Raw genomic sequence first — 19,726 nt, forward strand, 5'->3', positions numbered from 1 at the left:
ACCTCAGATGCCAAGGGGTCTGCAGAGGGAGGAGGTGCTGTGGCTGATTCTGTTGCTCAGTGAGGCAACCAAGGGCATCTTCTTTCCATCATTCTGCTCGGCCCCCAGAGCGTTGGTCCCCTCTCTTTTCTGGCCTCAGCATGGCTGCAGCAGTGCCAGGCATCCTATATAACTGTGTCCAGCGGTGAAGAGGGGAGTTTCCTCTTGGATGTCTCGTTTATGTTCACCTTGAAGACTTTCCCAGGGGTGTCCGGCAGCCTTTCCTGCAGGTCCTGTCCTCTAGGACAGAGTCGTGTGCCGTGCTTATATTGGTGCTGGCAGGGAGAATGAGACCCCCAGGAGGGACGTAGACGCGGCATGATTCAGCCTCTGATCCAAGGAAGGTGGGCCCTTCCTGTGTACCTGGCCATGCTGACACCTGGGCAGAAAGGGGGCTCTGCCTGCTACAACAGAGGGGGGCAGCAGGGCCAAACGACTTGAGTGGGCAACCAGCAGCACCTGCCTACAGGTTGACATTTCAAAACAGGACATTTCAGGCTCATTTCTGCATTTCCAGTTTCCTGTGAGAAAGGCCATCTCTGGTACCTTGGGTGAGTCCTGCATTCCTGCCAGCTGGAGAGCAGCATCTGTGGTCCTTTACGGCAGGCAGGTGCTCTCCAGGGTCCCTCGTCCCACCATTCCTTATTCATGTCACACTGTGGCCCTAATTATTCCCTTCATAGCATCCCATGACCCCTGAAATGTGACTTCAGCTCTTCTATCAAGGGGTGAAGGCTACTTCCCCACCCCTTAAATCTTGCCAAGGCCTGGTCACCTGATTGGGCTCATAGATTGGGAGGAAGTGGAGGCATGCCAGTCTGGCCTCATGCATGCCTGCTTGCTTTCTTGAAATCCTATTCAGCCACCCTGAGAATGAGCTGGGGCCAACCTGAGGGGTAATGAGAGACACACGGGCTAGTCAACCCTGGTGTGCCAATTGCTAGCCAGCCAACTGCCAGCCCTGTGAGTGTGGCTTCTCTAGATCAGCCAGCCTTCGGTGTACCCTCTAGCTGACTGAAGCATCTAAGTAAACTTAAGCCAGTTTCAGCTGTATCTGACCCAGACCAGCAGAACCACTCAGTTGATCCACAGACTTGTGAGCAATACCAAACACTTATTTTAAGCTACTGAGTTTGGGGGTGGTTTGTTACTCAGCAGTAGCTGACTAATACACACACGCACACGTGCGCATGTGCACACACACACTGATTTTTTGTCAGTTACTTATATTACCTAGTCAGTTCCTGTGAGCAATTGAGTTTGGAAATCTTGGATTAGGCAGAGGTTTTCAAACTTTACTGTGCTTAAGAATTGTCCAAGGAATTTACTTAAAATACTGATTCCTGGGTCTCACTTCTAGAAAGTTTCAGTAGATTGGATGAGCCCCAGATCCCTGCATTTTAACCAGCATGTCTGATTCTGGTACAGAAAGCCCATGAAACACACTTTGGAAACCATTTGTTCGTGAGAACACTAAAACCATAATGAAATCTCAAATATCACCTCTCCTTTAATATCAGGAGAGAGAGAGAAGAGTGGGTTTTGGTCAAAAAGGGTAAATGTTGGGCTTACTGTGAAAATTGATAAGCAAAGAGAAAGACCTCCCCTGCCCAGAGTCTCAGAGACTGCATTTTGCCCTCAGTGTTGTTTCTTGATTTACATAAAGAAGTATACTGCTTCTAATTTACATAAAAGATTTCTGATCAAATGCATAAATATCAAAATCTGGATATAATTACAAGAAGTTGACTGGTGGCTGATGAATCAAACTAAGGGGGATTAGCTAGAGGCAAACGGCAAAGACAGAGTGGGAGGTCATGGGGGGAGCTTGAAATGTTGAAAACAAGTAAACAACGACAACCCGTGTAATAGATCCTGGAAGCTCGGCAAGGCAACTTCCTGCTTTCATTCCCATTGGGTCGGTTTGGCGACCATTGGTCACCCCACCAGTGTTCACTGAGGACCTGTCATGTGCCAGACACCGTCCTTGAGTTGGCACCCAGTAGGGAAAAGGACAGATAAAAATTCTCCTCGTTGTGGAGCTTATATTCCAACGAGGTGAGGGGACACAGATGACAAACAAGGTAAACAATGTTTATATTAGATGGTATAGTGGGTTGAATTGTGTCCGCCCCCACCCCCCCCCCCAAAAAAAAAAAGAGATACGTTCAAGCTCTAACCCTGGGTACCAGTAGAATGTAACCATATTTGGAAATAAGGTCTTTGCAGATGTAGTCAAGTTAAGATCAGGTCAACAGCATGAGTCCCAACCCAATGTAAATGGTATCTTTATAAGAAGAGAAGAGACACACACACAGGGAAAACTCCATGCACCAATGGAGGCAGAGATTGGAGTGATGTACCTACAAGCCGAGGAACACCAAGAATTGCTGGCAACACCAGAAGTTAAGAGTAAGGTTCTCCCACAGAGCCCTCAGAGAAAGCCTGGTCCTGGAAACACCTTGATTTCAGACTTTTAGCCTCCAGGATTGTGAGAGAATAAATTTCTGTTGTTTTAAGCCATCTGGTTTGTGGTATTTTGTTATGTGGCCCTAGGAAACTAACGGAGATAAATGCTAAGAAAAATAAAGCAGGGTAGGGTAGTAGGGAGTGTTGAAGGCTAGCTTTGTAGTTTAAACAGAGCCACTTGGAAGTCCTCACTAAGACCTGAGAGTGGGGAGGGACATCTCGGAGAAGAGCATCCCAGGCAGATGTAACAGCAAGTGCAAAGGCCCTGAGGTAGGAGTGTGCCCACTGGCTTGTGACTTGATCAGGCTAGGATAGGGCACCAGACAATGCAGGGACTTGTAGATCATAGTAAGGTTGAGTGAGAAAGAAAGCCACCAGAGGGTTTTGAGCAGAAAAGTGGCATGATCTTATTTTTTTTTTTAAAGTCCACATTCTTTTTTTAAAGGATCACTCAAGTGGCTGTCGGGAGACAATGCCAAAGGGGTAAGAATGGAATGGGGGAAACCAGCTAGAAGGCACTGTTTAAAATAGTCTAAAAATATTGGTGGCTTGAAGGGGGGTGTAGGTAGTGGGTAGGGTGGACTGAGGGTAGCTGTAGGGCTTTGGCTGTTTCCGAAGGTGAAGCCAAGAGGGTGTATTGGTTATGGAGAGAGAGGAGGCTGGGATGACTCCAACGATTTTGGCCTGAGTCACTGGAAGCAAGGAGTTCCAGAATAGTGACTGACTTGCTTGTGTACGATTTTCTGGAGTTTATTTAACTGGACATGTTCTAATCCTTGATCATAATTTCCACATGTACAATACACAGGTACTGAAAAAGTCTGAACCCAAATAGCCAGTTTTATCAAGTAACATCATCTGGCAAAAAACCTTAGTATGCAATACACGGACTTCTCATGTCGGTACAAGGTTTGAGGCGTCAAGCACTTAGTAACGTCTACTCATCTCTGACACAGACGAGGAACAGACCATTTGAAATACGCCTTGTTCCCACACATTTAACAGGAATGGCGCCCAGGCGCTGTGGGAGTGAGGCACACAGCCTCAGGGTCCTGGCTCGGTGCCGTGAAGTCGCCTGGCCCGGGAACGCATTCCCCGGACTCAGGCCAGGACGCGGGGAGCGGGGTGGGGGTGGGGGTGGGGGGTGCCGCGGGGTCCGGCAGGCAGTCTGGGCTCCCATGGCACCGGCAGGCTTGCTTTGGATCTCACAGACTGCGTGGTTAGCTTTGCATTCCAAGCAATACTATTGTCATACCCGGCTCAGAGCATCCTCTGGACACGGGGAACTCAAAAGAGCAGACAGCTGGGCAGTTCTCCAATGCATCCTGCCAACCCTGTGCCAGCTCGAACAGCCAAGGCCACGCGCCCGACACCCACGTACACGGGCTGTTTCTCTGATGGGCAGCACTGCCAAGCTTGCCTCGGGAAATCGCTCCAGTGAGCTAAGCTGAACGTTTTTACACCCGTTTCTGCATAGAAAATCATTTTTAAAAGAAACTAAAATAGCCTGTGAGGAAACCGGCAGATTAGGGTTCTGCCAGGGCGCCCCTGGGCCCCGCTCCTGGCAGCCGCTCAGGGGCCGGTGCCGGCCGGGCCGCAGGGTGTGAGACCTGCTCCTCCGGGAGGACGCCGGCGAGCACTTGTGAGGGCGCCGACACAGGGACCGCAGCGTGACCGGCGGCACGCAGGACCCTGATGGACGGGAGGGGGCTTGGGGCATCTTTGTCCTTTCCCTGGAGCAGCGACGGGACCGCAGTGGGACCTCTCAGTTCCCTACGCAGGGCTGGAGGGTCGGCCGGCTGAGGGCGAGGACCCCGCACGGGGTCGCGGAAACGTCCACCGGCAGCCTCCTTGCGTCCCTGCGCACGCGCGGCGCGGCTAGGCGGCTGCCGGTACTCCAGGGCCAGCGCGCATGTCTCCACGCCTCAGCCTGCGCGCGACGGAGGGAGGTGGGGCTGTCGGCCGCGCCGAGGGCGGCGCGCCGCCTCGAGGCTTCTCCGTGCCCCACCGCAGCCCAGTTTGGTCTAGAAAGGCCCACGAAACTGCCGCCGCCGCCGCCCCCCTCCAGCCCCTCCCTGTCGCGTATCCTTCCGACGCGGTGCCCCCCCTGCCCCCCCAGGGCCTCGCCGAGGAGAACCCCAGTACGCAGGCGCGGTAACCAAGGCGGCGGTGTCTAGTGAGGATTTGAAATCGGCCGCGCGTGCGCACTGGCGTCCCGGCCCCGGCAAGGGAGGCCGCGCTTCCTCCCCACCACCCCCCGCCCGGCTCCCTCCCCGCCCCTCATTGGAGCGGAGGCGGCGGCGCCCCCTCCTTCCCCCGCGCCCTGTCGCCGCCGAGAGTGTCTTTTCGCCGCCGCCGCCGCCGCTGCAGGAGCGCGGAGTGAGCGGCGCGAGCGTGACCGAGGGCCCGGCGCACGGCGGCGGCCCTCCCGCGGGTCCCGGGCTGCGCGGCGCCTGGGCCCGCCCCCTCGGCCCTGCCTCCCGCCCCCTCCGATGGCCTCTCCCGCCGGCCCGAGTGGAACGCCGCCGCCGCCGCGGCCCCCGCGCCCGCCCCGCGCCGCGTGAAGGGAGCCCGACAGGCCTGAGCAGCCCGCCGCGGCCTGCCCGGGCCCCGCCAGGCGGCCGCGAGCCGGGACCCCGACGGGAGCCGCCGCCGCGAGCCGGCCTGAGCCGCGGCGCAGGCCCGCCCGCCCGTCCGTCCGCCCGGCCGCGCGCGGCCCGTCCGTCCGTCCGTGCGCGGCGCGGCCGGGGCTCGGGGCGCGGCGGGGGCGGGGCCGGGGCGGACGGGCGCGCGGGCCCGCGGGGCGGCGCGTGGATGGATCCGCGCGTGGCCTGGATCCAGCCCGAGCAGAAGGGGCCGGCCAATGCCCTGTGGATGCAGATCTGGGAGACCTCGCAGGGCGTGGGCCGCGGCGGCTCGGGCTTCGCGTCCTACTTCTGCCTCAACTCGCCCGCACTGGACACGGCAGCCGCGGCGGGGACGGCCGGGCTGGGTGGCGGCGGCCTGGCGGGGCCCGCGTTGCCCGCCGCGTCGCCCCCGCCGCCCGCGCCGGGCCCCGCCGCGCTGCCCCCCGCGCTGCTGACGGCGCTTGGGCCCGCGGCTGAGGGCGCCCGGCGCCTGCACAAGTCGCCGTCTCTGTCGTCGTCGTCGTCGTCCTCGTCCAACGCCGAGTCGGGCACGGAGAGCCCCGGCTGCTCCTCGTCGTCCTCCAGCAGCGCCTCGCTCGGCCGGGCGGGAGGAGGCCGCGGCGGCGCCTTCTTCCACTTCGCCGACGGTCCTTCGAGCGGCCCCGGCGCGGCCAACGGGCACCCCGGGCCGCGCGGCCCCGCGCCCGCCGGCTCCCCGCTGCAGCACCAGTTCCACCCGGGCCGCCGGAAACGCGAGAACAAGGCCAGCACGTACGGCCTCAACTACCTGCTGTCTGGCAGCCGCGCGGCCGCGCTGAGCGGAGGGGGCGGCCCCGGGCCCCAGGCGCCGCGGCCCGGCACGCCGTGGAAGAGCCGCGCTTACAGCCCGGGTATCCAAGGGTGAGTGCGCATGGCGCGGCGCGGGGACCGGGGAGGGGGGCGGGGGGGTGGCGCCCTCCCGTGGGGATCCCGGCCCGGCCGGGCGCGCCACCCCGCCGCGGGGCTCCCCGGGCAGCGCCGCGGGAGCTCGGAGGTCCCCATCCAGGCTCCCGTCTTATTTGGAGGATGGATGTTGGAGGCCATCGTCCGACTCCCTGGGAGGTTGTTGTTATTTCCATTTTAAACTCCTCTTAACAAACGAGTGAAATGTCCGGATTCTTGCACTATCAGTGCAGGAAAGGGACCGTTGAGACCGATTTGTGCGGATGTTTTCATTTTCTCCCTGGCGAAACTGGAAAGGAGGTCGCCTAACTTTCTCTCCGTCTCCTCCCACCCCACCCCGACAGGTTAGGGACCTTTTGTCAAAGTCGGGTGCAAATAGGTGTGGAGTTTTATGTTACCTTGCAGAGGATTATAGTATTGCCAGGAATTTGAATTAAGTGGCAGGTAAATATTGGTTAAATGTAACTTTGTTTCTCAGCGGAAATCCATTTGAAAGAGGATTAGATTTTTGGTAGCGATACAATTTAACCAACAGCGAATTTAGAAATGACATTTTCGGGAGTGGGTTTCAATGTTACGGTTTAATTTTGTGCCGAAAGTGACAAATAGCATTATCTGCAGGTTGTTGTTTTTTTTTTTTTTTTAAAACAAGTTAGTTGCATTCAAAGAAAGTAAGGTTTGTAGCAAATACTTATTCTCTGGAAAGCGTCACTTCTGTTTTATGTATTTCCACATCAGCCTAAAGGGGATTAGAAGTTCCTTTTAGGGCTAGTGCAATTACAGACGCAAAGACTGGTAAAAAAGGTGGGTGTGTGTTGTGTTGGAGCAGTCCCAGGTGACGCTGCTCAGGTGTGAGCGCTACTTACCCAGCCCTCTTACCTTCCTGTGCTTTTCTGAGCACCTGGAAACAAGATATCTGTATGTAGGTTTTATGTTGGCATTTCAGGACTTAAATCATAAACTCTCCTTGTACGATCTCATGCTGACTTAAAGGGCACCTAATGATTTTCCTGGGTGTTAGGGTTGGAAAACATTAGAAGCTTAGAAATCCCTCAATTGCTAGGTGTTGAAATTATCTCTTCAAGTAACTTTTTCTCTTCATAGGTCTATTTATTCTGGTTTGAAGTGTATTGTAAAACACTTAAGTTGATACTACTTTAGAGAGTGTATGATACCCAGTAACAGCTGCGTTCTGCAACTCGTTTCACCTGGTGTGGGTTGGAAGCATTACTTTCTTAAGTTCCTTGAAGCCTTGAGCATGCGCTCAGCCCCAAGGAGGAGCCCAGACTCCTCTTCCCTCTCTTTCTCCAGTTCTTACTTGTAGAACTTTCTAAGAAGAGGTGGTGGGGACAGTTTCTTCCTTTCTTCCTTTCATTTATTTATTTTTTGGGCTGCGTTGGGTCTTCGTTGCTGCACACAGGCTTTCTCTAGTTGCGGCGAGCGGGGGCTACTCTTCATTGCGGTGCACGGGCTTCTCATTGCCGTGGCTTCTCTTGTTGCGGAGCATGGGCTCTAGACGCATGGGCTTCAGTAGTTGCAGCATGCGGGCGCAGTAGTTGTGACTCGCGGGCTCTAGAGCGCAGGCTCAGTAGTTGGTGGCGCACGGGCTTAGTTGCTCCGCGGCACGTGGGATCTTCCCCGACCAGGGCTCGAACCCATGTCCTCTGCATTGGCAGGCGGATTCTTAACCACTGCGCCACCAGGGAAGTCCCGGACACAGTTTCTTGATGTATGGCGTTAAACGTAAAAGTTCTTCGGGGGACCTGTAGGTTTCCAGCCTGTCTTGTAACTGGAATTGACTCTCTGTTTTAGCACTTGGAAAACAGAAGGCACGTGGTCTTTGCTTGTAGAGCATTTTTGGGCCCAGACTGTCTGGAGTCCTGCTTCTTCCTCTCATGAGGTGGTAGCAGTGCCAGTGTGATGTCCTTGTTCAAACTGCTCAGGCTCTGGAAGCTGTTTCCTCATCCATAGTTTCTAGTAAGCCTCAGTACCTAGGTTGCTATCGCTTTCCTTAATAAATGAGCCTACCACCTGCCAGGAGCTGCCCTGGGACCTGGGGGAGGGGTCGGCATGGGGGAGACAGCCTCAGGATCCTGACTTGGAAACCTGAGTCCGGGGTGCCCGCACCTAGGGCCCATGAGCCCTGCCTGTTCAGTCTCTCTCTGCCTGTCCTCCTCACCGTCACGTGGCCGGTTGTCATCTCTAGTGAGGTTGCTCACGAACCCCGAGGTGGTCATCACGCATTCTTGCCCCCCTTGGACTGTTCCCGGCGTGGCCGGGAACATACCGCCTCTATGGGTGGCCCTGGGCCTGTCCACTCTCTGCCGTCCCTGCCTCGAGGAGCAGCCTGCTGGGACTGCCTGTCACGTGCCTGGAAGGGTGAGTACCCTGCGCTTGCTTCGCTGCTCTGAATCCTAGCGGACTGCCCACCTAGGAGGGCGGAGCGGAGGAAGAGTGCACCGGAGGGAGGCGTCCTTCGTGAGCAGACATCTCCACGGGGCCCGCCGGGCTTCTCCAGCTAACTTTTTGGTATCGAGAAATAGCTGTGTCTGGAACTTGCTCCAGGCTACCAGCTTACCCAGAGTGATGAGGAAGGCCCCCAGAAGGTCTCTCACTTGTGGCTTAGAAAGGGAAAGAACTGAAATAAGAGATCCTAGGCCAGCCGGCAGAAAAGAAGCTTGTTGATGAGAAGTTGCTCAGCCCATCTAGTCTCAGGACAGCATTTCTGGAAAGACAGTGTCTGCAGTCCTCAAGAAAGGGTAAGCGGTTGCTGGCGGGTGGGAGTGTGAGTAGCGTCAGCTGAGCCCCATTGGGCCTTTGCCTGGTGGCCCATGTGGCAGCTGGCACCATCCCTTCTTTCTTGGGGAGGTTTCTGCCCTTGGGAACTTTGCCTGGTGGCCGCCTTGTAAGATGACCAACCTGTTTTCATCCTTGAGTAAGACGAAGAGAAGGCAGGTGACAGTGGGCAGGAATTAGTGCGAGAACCTTCGGAGCGGAGAAGGCCAGATTCTTGTTGTGGAGCTGCCGCTGGTTCTGGTTCTTAGTCTGTTTCCTTGGTTGAGCTCTCAGTCTCGAGGCTGACCCTGAGCATGTGTCCTGGCCTCTGGCTGCCGCCACTTTCTCCGGCCCTTGTCTCCTGACCCAGCAGTACTTTGTGACTTTGCCTGGGTCAGTCTCAACAGCTTCAGAAACCTTCCCAGTTGAAAGGTAAAGAGAAGTCCTGCATAAGTGAGAGTGGGCGCGTGGACCTCAGATACTCTGCCGCATCCTTCCTGGTGCCCTGTAGACCCCCAGGAGGGAGATCCTGGAATGGGAGAGGACCCAGCGCCCTGGCGGACGCCTGCAGTCCGGGCCCTGCCCTGGCTTGCGTTCAGCGTTTGTCCTCTCAGGCCTGCCCGCAGTGTGCAGGGTCACATGCAGCACCCTCCCTGCGGGGCCCTTGACAGTATTTCATTTTTTTAACATCCTCTGTTCCCTCAAAGAAAATTCACTTAGCCTGAAGTTTGTGAGAAGCCGACAGATGTTGTTTCAGAGGAGTGGCCAGCGTGCCCCGCCGGGCCCCGGCCTGGGTTCTTTCTGACTCCACGCATGTTCTCTTTTCTCCTTTCTCCCGAGTCAGTGCCTGGAGAAGATTCAGGATCCCTTCTCTCCCTCTGTGCCCCCAGCCTGACGTGGCACTACCTACAGTCCAACGAATGGCCTCCCACGGCTCGTCCTTAGGGGACCAGTGGGAGGGCACAGGTGAAGGTCTAGCAGGACCCGCCATGGACCATGGCTGTCACCACTCTTGTTGCCTTTGTCTCATTCTCATCTCTTCCTGTAAACATCCGGGGATGCACAGGAATGGTTATTGTGAGATGGTGGCACACGTGGGCCTTGTTTTCTGAGTGTTCATCCTTGGAGGCCCCGAGGGTGACGCGCTGGGCACGAGTTTGCTGCTGCACTGACCGTTCATGAAATTAGCTCCCACTCGGACACTCCTCCCTGCGGGAAAGTTGCGTCCTTGTCCCTGCCCCTCGCGCCACGGCCAGTCTCTCTGCAAAGTGAAATTGAAAATCCAGCACAAGATGCTGGCTGTGACAGTCGGGGAAAGTGATGCCTGGGTGCTGGTAAACAAGGACGGGCAAAGCTAGCACAGGGCTGCCGAGGAGGAGGAGGAGGAGGAGGAGGAGGAGGAGGGGCGGGACGGAGCTCTGGAAGTGGAGGGTCAGGATATTAGGAGTCCTCTGAAAAGTGGGCCCTCAAATGATCTTGTAGAAAATGGCCTCCTGACTGCTCCTGCTGTGGAGGTCAGGGTGGGATAAAGCGGACGTCCTGCTGCTGTGAGCTCTGGATGGAAAAGCAGTGCCAAGGCAATGCCATTGCTGCCGCTTAGACGTGCCACGTGGTTGTGACTTAATTGCTCCTGAAAGTATTTTTAAGTGTTTTAAAGTAAACAGGATTTTCAGAATTTAAGATCTGTTTTTCAAAGTAAAGTCTCAGATCTTCTTTTGGTCTCTGTTTAATATGAAATTTTGGCCCCCATTTTAAATGGATTCGTGTAAATAGAAGGAGGGATAACAGTCATCCTTGGAAAATAAGGCTTTGTGTGCCGTGGTTAGGTCATTATGGCTTAAGATTTGGGTTTTTGGTTGTGAAGTAGAAGAGGGTTGTAGTCAACAAACAAACAAAAGCCTGTGATGTTCAGATTCAGAAACTTGACTTTGATGGTACAGCCAGAAGGCAGGCTCGCCGGGGAGGGGTGACTGAATCTCACTCACTGGAGTCACAGGAGGTTGTCATAAGCCGCAGCGTCACCTGGAAATTGCCACTGGCCAGCACAGCTGTGCAGAGGCCTGCCTAGAAGACTCTGGTCAGCTTGTCAGGGATTTCTTCTCTCAGAAGGCTGCTGAGTGGGTGTGGCACCCGAGGAAGGGCAGGTGGGTGGTCTCGGTAATCGAGACAGGTGCCCCAGACATCTGCCCCCAGTACGAACGAGCCTCCCAGTGAGGTGCTCACAGGTGCCTCTCCCCGACGGCTTGGGATTTGCACTGAAAATGAAATGTCTTATGCTAGGATTTCCATGCTGCACTGGTTTGCTGCTGCTGTGTAACAAATGTCCACGGGCTCAGTGGCTTTACAACAGCACTCATTGATGTCTCACAGGTTCTGGGGGTCAGAGGTTGGCGCTGGGGGCTGGGTTCTCTGCGCAGGGACTCCGCTGGCTGAAGTCTCGGGGCTGCCCGCTGTGTTCTCTGCCGGGGCTCAGGGTCCTCCTGCGAGCTCATTCCTGTTGTTGGCATGATTCCATTCCTTCCAGTTATAGGACTGAGGTCCCTGATTTCTTGCTGGCTGCCCGCTGGGGCCTCTCTCAGCTCCTTTAAGCCACCTGCATCCTTTGGCTCGAGGCCCTTCCATCTTCAAACCCCACCACAGGGCTTTGAATCGCTAGATGGCTCTGCCAGCTGAAGGAAGCCTTCTGCGTTAAGGGCTCATGGAGTTGGGTCAGGTCCACCCACGTGACTGTCTGTGTTTAGGGCACGTAGTCATCATACAGCATAATCACAGGAGCAGTGACAATTTCATCACGGCCGCAGGTGCCGGGGGTCAGGGTACGGAATCTTCTGGGGGCTGCCTGCTGCCTGTGCAGGTGTTCTCTCGTACGTAGACTTCTGTGCTGTGGGAACACAGGTTGTGTTTTTCTTTTCCAACACTTCTCTCCTTTGACTGGACTCCAGCCCATCACGATGACTCTTGCAGATTGTCTGTCCTCTGGCTTGGTTTTCACCCCTGAACTCAGGGACAGCCAGAGTGATCATAGCTGTGAGTGCCTTTCTGTGCCTTTCGCACGTGGACTGTTCTTAAAATATGTCATCTGAGAAGAGGTTATGTGAAAGCCATGTGGATGAACATACGGAAGTTACAGTGATTGAAAAGTCCAGTTTGTGAGGTGTCCTGCACTGGTCAGCTTAGGAAAGGTGCCGTTCCTGTGCTGGGGGAGGGAGGTCAGTGACTCACCCAAGTTGCCTCCTCCGGAGTCTGAGTACAGTGGATCCCCGCAGTGCATCCTTGCTTTGCAGAAGACCCTGCACCGCTTGTCCTGCAGCGCAGGTTAATGGGAGTGGTGTCTTGCCCAGAAGCCCCGCCTCAGAGCTCTGTCTCTTCCTGTGGAGTCACTACTACGCTTTAAAAACTGACCCCTGCTCTCCTGGGTCTCTTCGGGGGAAGATGGGCTGCGTCCTAGCCTGCATTCCCAGTGCCAAGCGTGCACCGAGCCGCTGCTGAGTAAGTGTCTGGTGAGTGAGTGAATGAAAGGAAGGAAGGAAGAGAGAAGGACTCGGGCAGCTTAGAGGAGCAAGTGAGGTGTGGCCGGTCTGCAGAGTTTAAATAAACCCAATGCTAAAAATAACTTTCGCTGTTTGTCTTCGAATTTCTGCAGACTTGATTGCCAACTCTGAAGTTATTTAAATGCAGAATGAAGTAAAATCTCTTGCAGTGTATCTGCCTGCCTTCCTGAAGAGAGTGGTTAAATCAGTTTTATGCCTTGTGACAGAATGTAAAAACAAAACATTCAACAAAAATTCTGTTCTCCGTTAGAAAGGCATCTCCATTTAGTTCCACCTGGTCTTTTTCTTGCTATAAAATTAATACCTGACATGAAAAGTTAGAAAACTTGGTACCTGGCGAGCATCCTGTCACCTGTTCGCACGTGGCCTGGGCTTCGGAAGCCTGTGTTCCCTTTGCTGGTGGGAGGGGACGGAGGCTGGGCCCCGCCCTGGCCTGCGAGGCTCGGCGCAGAAGTTTGTCCTTCTCTGCACTGACAGGGTGGACTTGACTGAGGGCTCTGAGGTTCCCCATGGTGGGGAGCGGCTTTGATTATCAGTACCATGTCTTTTTATGGTGGGCTTGTGCTCTTTTTTAATTCCCAAATCAGCTGCTCCGCACAATCATTTAAGCTCTCTGTGGTTTGAGATCAGAGTTAATTTCCTAAGTGATAACATGTGGATGTAGGTAGTTTATATCTTTTCATGTTTGAAAGAGATTTCAGGTGATCTTAACGTTTCTGGAATCCTGGGAATCTGAAGGAATGGCTAGAATGCTAGTAGTTAAAGGGAGATGAAAAATCAAACTATTTGTGTGTTTTTTTTCTTCCGTCCCGTTAGCATCGGGAAGCATATGCGAGGCCTTGAGCTTGCTGGCTAGCCTGCATCTCGGGTACCCTGGCTCCCGGGTCTGGGCATGGCTGGCTCCATCGAGGGTTCTGACTTCTGAGCCTCAGCGTCCCACCTGTGGAGCAGGGCCTGCCCCATTGCCCTCGCAGGGCTTATTAGAGAAAGGGGACATGGGCTCGCTGTGTGAGTGGTCAGGTGGGGGAATTAGGAGGGCTGCTCCTTTCCTTTTCTCCTCTCTTCTCGAAAGAAATGGAAACCAAACTTCTTGTTGCCAACCAGATATAGACAACTTTCCCTCTCAGGCCAAAACTTTTCTCTTGGAGAGACTGCTGAAGACTTGGAGTTGGTGTCTTCAGGGCAGGCAGCGGGCACAGCTGGAGACAGACCCACCTGATGCGTGGAAATGCTTTCTCCTTTTGAGCCAAGACAAACTTTTCTATTTTTAAAAATTTAAACAATGCCTGAGTCATGTGTCCTCTAGGTATTTAAGTAAGAATCTTGTCTTCCCAGAGCTTTCAGGTTTTTCCTGATGTATTTATCAGGTATGTGTGTGCTGCCCTGTGTAACTTGCTTAGAGTTGTTTGGGATTTTGGTCTTGTTCTGTGCAGAGTGGAAGGAGTGGATGTTATGCTATTTCTCTGAGCTCTTTGCAGCTTTTAGCACATGTTCTGTGTATAGTGCAGGAAGCAAAAGTGAGGGCCTCGGAAGGTCAGAACTAGAGCAGCACCATCTGTGGAACGTTCTGTGAGGATGGGGGGCTCTAGTTCCGTGCTGCCCAGTGTAGTAGTCACCGGCCACGTGTGGCCACTGAGCGCTTGACTGAGGGGATTGAGGAACTGGATTTTAAGTGTTTTTAATTTTAGTTGAAATTTAAATGGTCTTATGTTTGGACAGCACCGAACTGCAGTAACTTTACATTCCTTACGTGGAACACAGATTCCTTACTTGATTCGGTAACTGCTGCCTAAATAAATCCAAACTCAAACAGCAGCAAAAGCTGTGCTACTCAGCAAGTTGCCACTGGAAAGCTCCAGAAATTGTGTTTCTGCGTTTCTAGTATAAATCCTTTTCAGAGGGCTGCTGTTTCAGTAGCACATGAAGCATAAAATGGGTTCCTATGGCTCGGGGTGTCTGGTCCAGCAGGCAGGTGGTGGTTCTCTGCACCTCTGCACACGGGCTAATGACGTAATCCGGCCTCTTGCCACCGAGCAGTGTCCTTGGGCAGCAGCAGCAGGGCGCAGGGACTCCAGCACGGGGTCGGCTGTCCTGCACCAGGTTCCTCCCGGAGTCCTCAGAGCAGGCCCATGAAACGGGTAGTGTTTCTCTTGTTTTGGAGACAGAAGAGCAAAGCCTAGACAGGCTGATGTGATCTGGCCAAAGGTGCTGCATGTGGAAATGTCAGTCTAGCTCTGACATTGCGGAGCTGCAAACAGTTCTTAAACGAAGAACTTAAACGAAGTTCCTTAAATGAAGGAGCCGTCCCCAAGACGCGGGGCTGGAAACTAGCAGCTTGCTCTGCAGACCTGGCTTTCGTGTGTCTGCCGAGGGCCATTTGCTTTTCTGCCTTCCTAGAGAGAGCGGACTGGGGGAGGGGGCCCAGGTCCTCCCATAAGGACTTTGCCGGTCAGATGACCAATGACAGAGATGCGGGAGGTGGGTGGGGGAGCACTGGGGGAGGCCCCGGGGACCAGAAGCCCATCCTGCTGCTGTAGTACAAGGAGTTCCTGCTTCCCCCAGACGTCCGAAGCTGCTTGGGGGCAGTCGTGGTGGAGGCAGCAGGGCTCCTGCCGTCTGGGTTATTCTTAGAAGTTACACTTTATGAAAAACGAAGCATCTGATGAATTGTTGGCTTGTGTTTTTTTCTGGAAGACAGTGGAAAGGCCGAGAAGCAGGACTGGCGAGCGTTTGCCGACTGCCTCCTTGGTGTCAGGCGCTGCCTTCGCTGCAGATCCTGCTTTCTCCCAATATCCCCCGGACAGTAACTCGTTTTAAGTCTTGGTAGATGAAGAAGCGTCTCGCCCAGGGTGCAACCAGAAGATAAAAGAACGGGCGCCTCAGCGCAGGCCTGCTTGACAGAAAAGCCCCTGTGTTCATTGCTGCCTCCCAGGAAGGGGTTGGTGCCCCGAGAGAAAGAGCCAGAAGCAGGAACTTGGTGAACTGGCGGGGGGGAGGGGGCCTTAGCGCCACGCAGTAAGGAGGATTTTGGTTACTGGCGTCTTTTCTAAACGTAAGCAAACAGATCAAAAAATTGAAGTATAACTCTGAAATGACTGAAATAGAAAAGAGGGTACGTTGCATGGCTTGTGAAATGCAAAGAAATTCTGAAGTATTGTTACAAGTTATCTCCTGTAAAAACGTGGGTGAGGAGTCTGTCTAAAGAGTCGGTGTCTCTCGAAGACTGCCTCACAAGAGACAGACGAACTAAACCTAAGTACAAGATGATGGATAGAAATAAGAGTATAGAACTGAGACCAAATGCCAAAGAATGGGGACCTGTGAGAATAGTCACAGGCTAAGGCCTGGAATGAAAGGAAGCTTGCAAGGTTGGTAAGAGTAAAAAGGGCCTCTTAGGATCAGAGTAAGCCCGTAGGAAGTAAGTAAAAAGCTGGGCTGGGAAGACGGCTCAGTGTTCCGGAGCGTTCCGTAGCAGCTGGGTGCTTCCGCTTTTCCTTTGCTCCCATCAGGCAAGTGGTCCTCAGTACTTGTCATGGTATTAATCATCACTGGCCCTACTGAGCCCTCGCCCCTCCCAGGAGAGGGAGAGGGTCTTGCCTCCTTACTGTGTAGGAGAGGGTGGTGTAGGAGAGGGCGTGAGGCTCACACTGCCCATAGGTGCAGAGCTGGCGTGGGAGCCCAGGCAGTCTGATGCCACAGGCCGTCTTCTTAACTGCTGGACCCTCGGAGCAAAGAGGGGATTGTCCAAAGAGGAATAACAATCGGAAGAAAACACTTGCTTACGTTGAGTTCCAGTCTCTAGGTCAAGAGAAATGACTACTGGCTTCTCAGGAGGGGTAGCAGATGACATCATGAAGCTCCGCCCCATCCCTGTACATCTCTCGGGCACCCCGCAGATGGACCCAAGAGGAATCTGAGTAGCTTCCTGCAGAGCCAGCAGCAGGCCCTGGTCTGTCACCCTGCGGCTCTCCAGTGGCTCCTTTACGAACCGGTGACAGCACGGCTGTGCGTGACACCGTGCCTCTATGGTTCTGTTTGCTCGTTGCTTTAAAATGAGAGACTGATTCGGACTGTGCTTTATGCTGATTTTTAAATAATGGTATTGTTTTTATAAAACAGATTTGTGTGTATTTTTTGGTAAAAAGCAGAAAGCTTTAAAAATCAGTCAACCCCACCACCCAGAAATAACCACGGACCCATTAGGTGACTGCCATTGTAGACATCTCTCTAAGCCCCGTATGGACAGACACATGCATTGATCAACAGAAATACTTCTATTACAATTTATGTTCTCCTTAAATACAATTTGCTAAATTATTAATTTTCCGTGAAAGCGAAAGTAATGTTCAACTTCCAAAAGAAATAATAGTTTCTAAGAGATGTTGCTGAGACTAAGAATATAAAGAAGATTAAAAACCTTATGTGGCTAAGTGCAAAGAAAAGTTAAAGTTTTAATGAAATCACTTCAGTTTGTCTGCTGCCATGTAGGGTAGCGATGTTAGCCCTTGCTATGGACTGAGTTGTCTCCACTCAGATCATAGGTTGAAGCCGCAATGTGGTGGCATTAGGAGGTGCGGCCTTTGGGAGGTGATGGGTTTAGATGAGGTCATGGGTGGGGCCTCATCATGGGATTAGTGCCCTTATGAGAAAGATCACAGAGTTCACTCGTTCTCTCTCCACCATGTGAGGGCACATTGAGAAGTTGGCAGTCTGTGAGCCAGGAAGAGGGCCCTCCCCATAACCCGGCCTTGCTGGTGCCTGGATCTTGAACTTCCAGCTTCCAGAACCGTGACACATAAATGTCTGTTGTTTAAGGCGCCCAGTCTGTGGTATCCCTTTACAGCAGCCCAAGCAGACTAAGACAGCCCTTTATGTAGCCTCCCAGCTCCTGATTTGCATTATGTTGTTTGTCTGCCACCATGAGTTAGGCATTTGTATTTTGTTCTGCAATTATGATCACTACCATTTGTTGAGCTCTTACTGAGTGCTAGACCCCATTCTAAATACTTTGTCTGTATTCATTAATCCTCCTGACAATGCCACGTGAGGGGGCGCCATCAGCATCCTCATGTTTCACATGAGGAGACTGAAGCCCAGAGCAGCTGAGGGTCCCGCAGGGTTTTGTAGCGGATTCTGCCATCCTGCCTTGGCCCTGAACACCACAGTTTGCAGTCGATTAGTCTGGGCTCTCTCTTTGCATAGACTTCATGCTGTGCGCCAGGCTCTCACCGGGACTCCCGCAGCTTTCCACGTTCTGGTGGACATCTTCTGCAGGGCTCCGGGGGCCGTACTGCCCGGCCCCACTGTGGGATGGGCTCTGTGCACGGCCCTTCACTCCACTCTGACCGGCCCGGCCTGGTAGCCCTCAGCGCGCTCCATGGGTCCACGCGGCCCTGCTGTATTCCATCTGTGCTGCGTGTCGCGAGTCGAGTTTGTACGGGAGAGCTCGTGGGCTCCGTGTTCCCCGAAGCCTGCCGGGTGCCTAGAGCATGGGGTCCCCGCTTCATGACCTTGGCGTGCTCCCCAACGTCTCTGGCTGCAAATGTTGTCAGAGATCTGGGGCAACACTGATCCCGCTTCAGGGAGGTGGTTTCTCCTGGATGCCCGCCTGGCCGCGCCTTCCTCTCGTCCCCACCTGGTCGTCTCTGCCGCGTTGGCCCTGCATCAGCCCTTCCTGGACCGCAGCTGCCCTTCCACCCGCAGGCCGGGCTCTGCCTTGCCTTTAGGGGCTGGTCCCCTGTCGGGCCTTCGGCGTGGCCCTGGTTTCATCTTCCACCTTTTCCACGTGGACGGCTTGACTCGCTTTCTTTTCCTCTCTGTCCGTCTTCCTTAAACGGGCCCTTCTCAGGTGTTGGCACGGCGGCTTCCCTGTCCTCTCCTGCAGCTCCTTGCCTTCTTTTCACCCTGTGTTTACAGCCACGTTCTCACCGAGGTTTTCTGTAGCACGAGGCGTGGGAGTGGGTTTTCCTGATCCCGGCTGGCCTCTCCTCCCACACTGGGGTCCTTGTCCTCATGATGTTCTGGGCCCCTTTCTCTTCCTCTTTGTTTGCTGTGCCATGTTCGTGGGTTGCCATCTCTGCTGATGCGACCTGAGGGTGTTCTGAGCCCTCCGACCTCCCCTAGAACTTTCCCTCTCAGGCTAGGCTGCAGGTTTGAGAGGCTGCTGTGTCTTTGGCCGACCCTCTGGGACCCGTCGGCCCCCAGGTGGAGAGTCGAGTCTTGGGGCGAGTCCATGGGCCACCTTGTTGGGGACCTGACGTCTGTTCCCTGAATTAGTTCGGCCACTTAGGGCCCAGCTCATGGGGCCCAGTCCTTTCATGGCCTCGGGGTCCTCAGAAGCCTGGTGTCGTCTGCTCTGAAGTTAGCCCAGGGAACAGAAGACCCTCACTGCTGGTGTGTCAGACTCAGGCTCCCCCTGTCCTCTAGGCCCTGCTGACTTCCTCTCAGGGCCTCCAGGTTCGTCCCCTGATCTTTGCACATCTGGCTGCTTCTTGCCCTTCTGTCTTGGCTCCAGTATCAGCTCTTTGGGAGGCCGTCCCTGACCACACGATATAAAGTAGCCATAAAGGCAGCCGTGGCCACCATTTGGAATCTCTGCATAGTGTGCTTATACTTGGGGTTGATTTTGGTTATTTACTTTGCTCCCTTCTCCGTGCCCCTAACCCAATTCAGCGAGCATGAGGGACCTGCTGATTTTGTCTTGCTCACTCTATAGCCTGTGTCAGAGCAGCACCTGCTCCATCGTGGGTTGGCAGTAAATAACTGTACGATGATGACTTGCATCTGCTTTCTGTACTTCAGTATGGACCTAAACCTTTGGATCCGTTAAGTTCTGTGCTTTGCCCTCCCTTCCTCCCTGCCTTTCTATTTTTGCTAGTTTTCCAGCGCTGTTGTGTTGTCCTTTTTCTTAACATTTTTTTCTGGTCATCATGGTGGGGTCTTGGGAGGTTGATGTGTGCTCTTCCTGCCATCTTGAGCCAGAACCCTGGAGCCTGTCTCCTGAGACTTGAAGAGGTAGACATGCCTAGTTCGTGCTGAGCAGAATTGGTACCAATGATTTACTTCCTCCTTTACACTGGATGGAGACATTCCTGCTGATTGAATGAGAAGTAAACATTTGATAATTAGAAGTTATGTTTTTATTTTTCTGATACTGTAAATCAAACTTTGATACATATGCAAATATTGGATACAGGGAAGTTAAGTAGTTTTAATTACAGCAGACGCTCAGATATGCTGACACTCGGGCGTGTGGGGAGACCTGGCTTTCGTGTGGCCATGCGCACTGGCGCCTGGCGGTGACGAGCGCCCACTCTGGTCACA

The 19,726-nt window shown here is 53.9% G+C and overlaps 1 protein-coding gene across 2 annotated transcripts in view; it reads left to right on the forward strand.

Annotated features, from left to right (window-relative positions):
• Positions 1-5,281: 5,281 nt before the first annotated feature.
• The window catches only part of TENT4A (terminal nucleotidyltransferase 4A), a 43,629-nt gene continuing 29,184 nt past the window's right edge, over positions 5,282-19,726 (forward strand). For both annotated transcript variants that reach the window (XM_068535132.1, XM_068535133.1), the window contains exon 1: positions 5,282-6,035. In XM_068535132.1, the coding sequence (XP_068391233.1) occupies positions 5,323-6,035 (713 nt within the window). In that variant the 5' untranslated portion in view covers positions 5,282-5,322. The remainder of the gene's footprint in view (positions 6,036-19,726) is intronic.

The sequence above is a fragment of the Eschrichtius robustus genome, chromosome 2 (assembly GCF_028021215.1).
Source record: "Eschrichtius robustus isolate mEscRob2 chromosome 2, mEscRob2.pri, whole genome shotgun sequence".
In the NCBI taxonomy this organism is placed as follows: Eukaryota; Metazoa; Chordata; class Mammalia; order Artiodactyla; family Eschrichtiidae; genus Eschrichtius; species Eschrichtius robustus.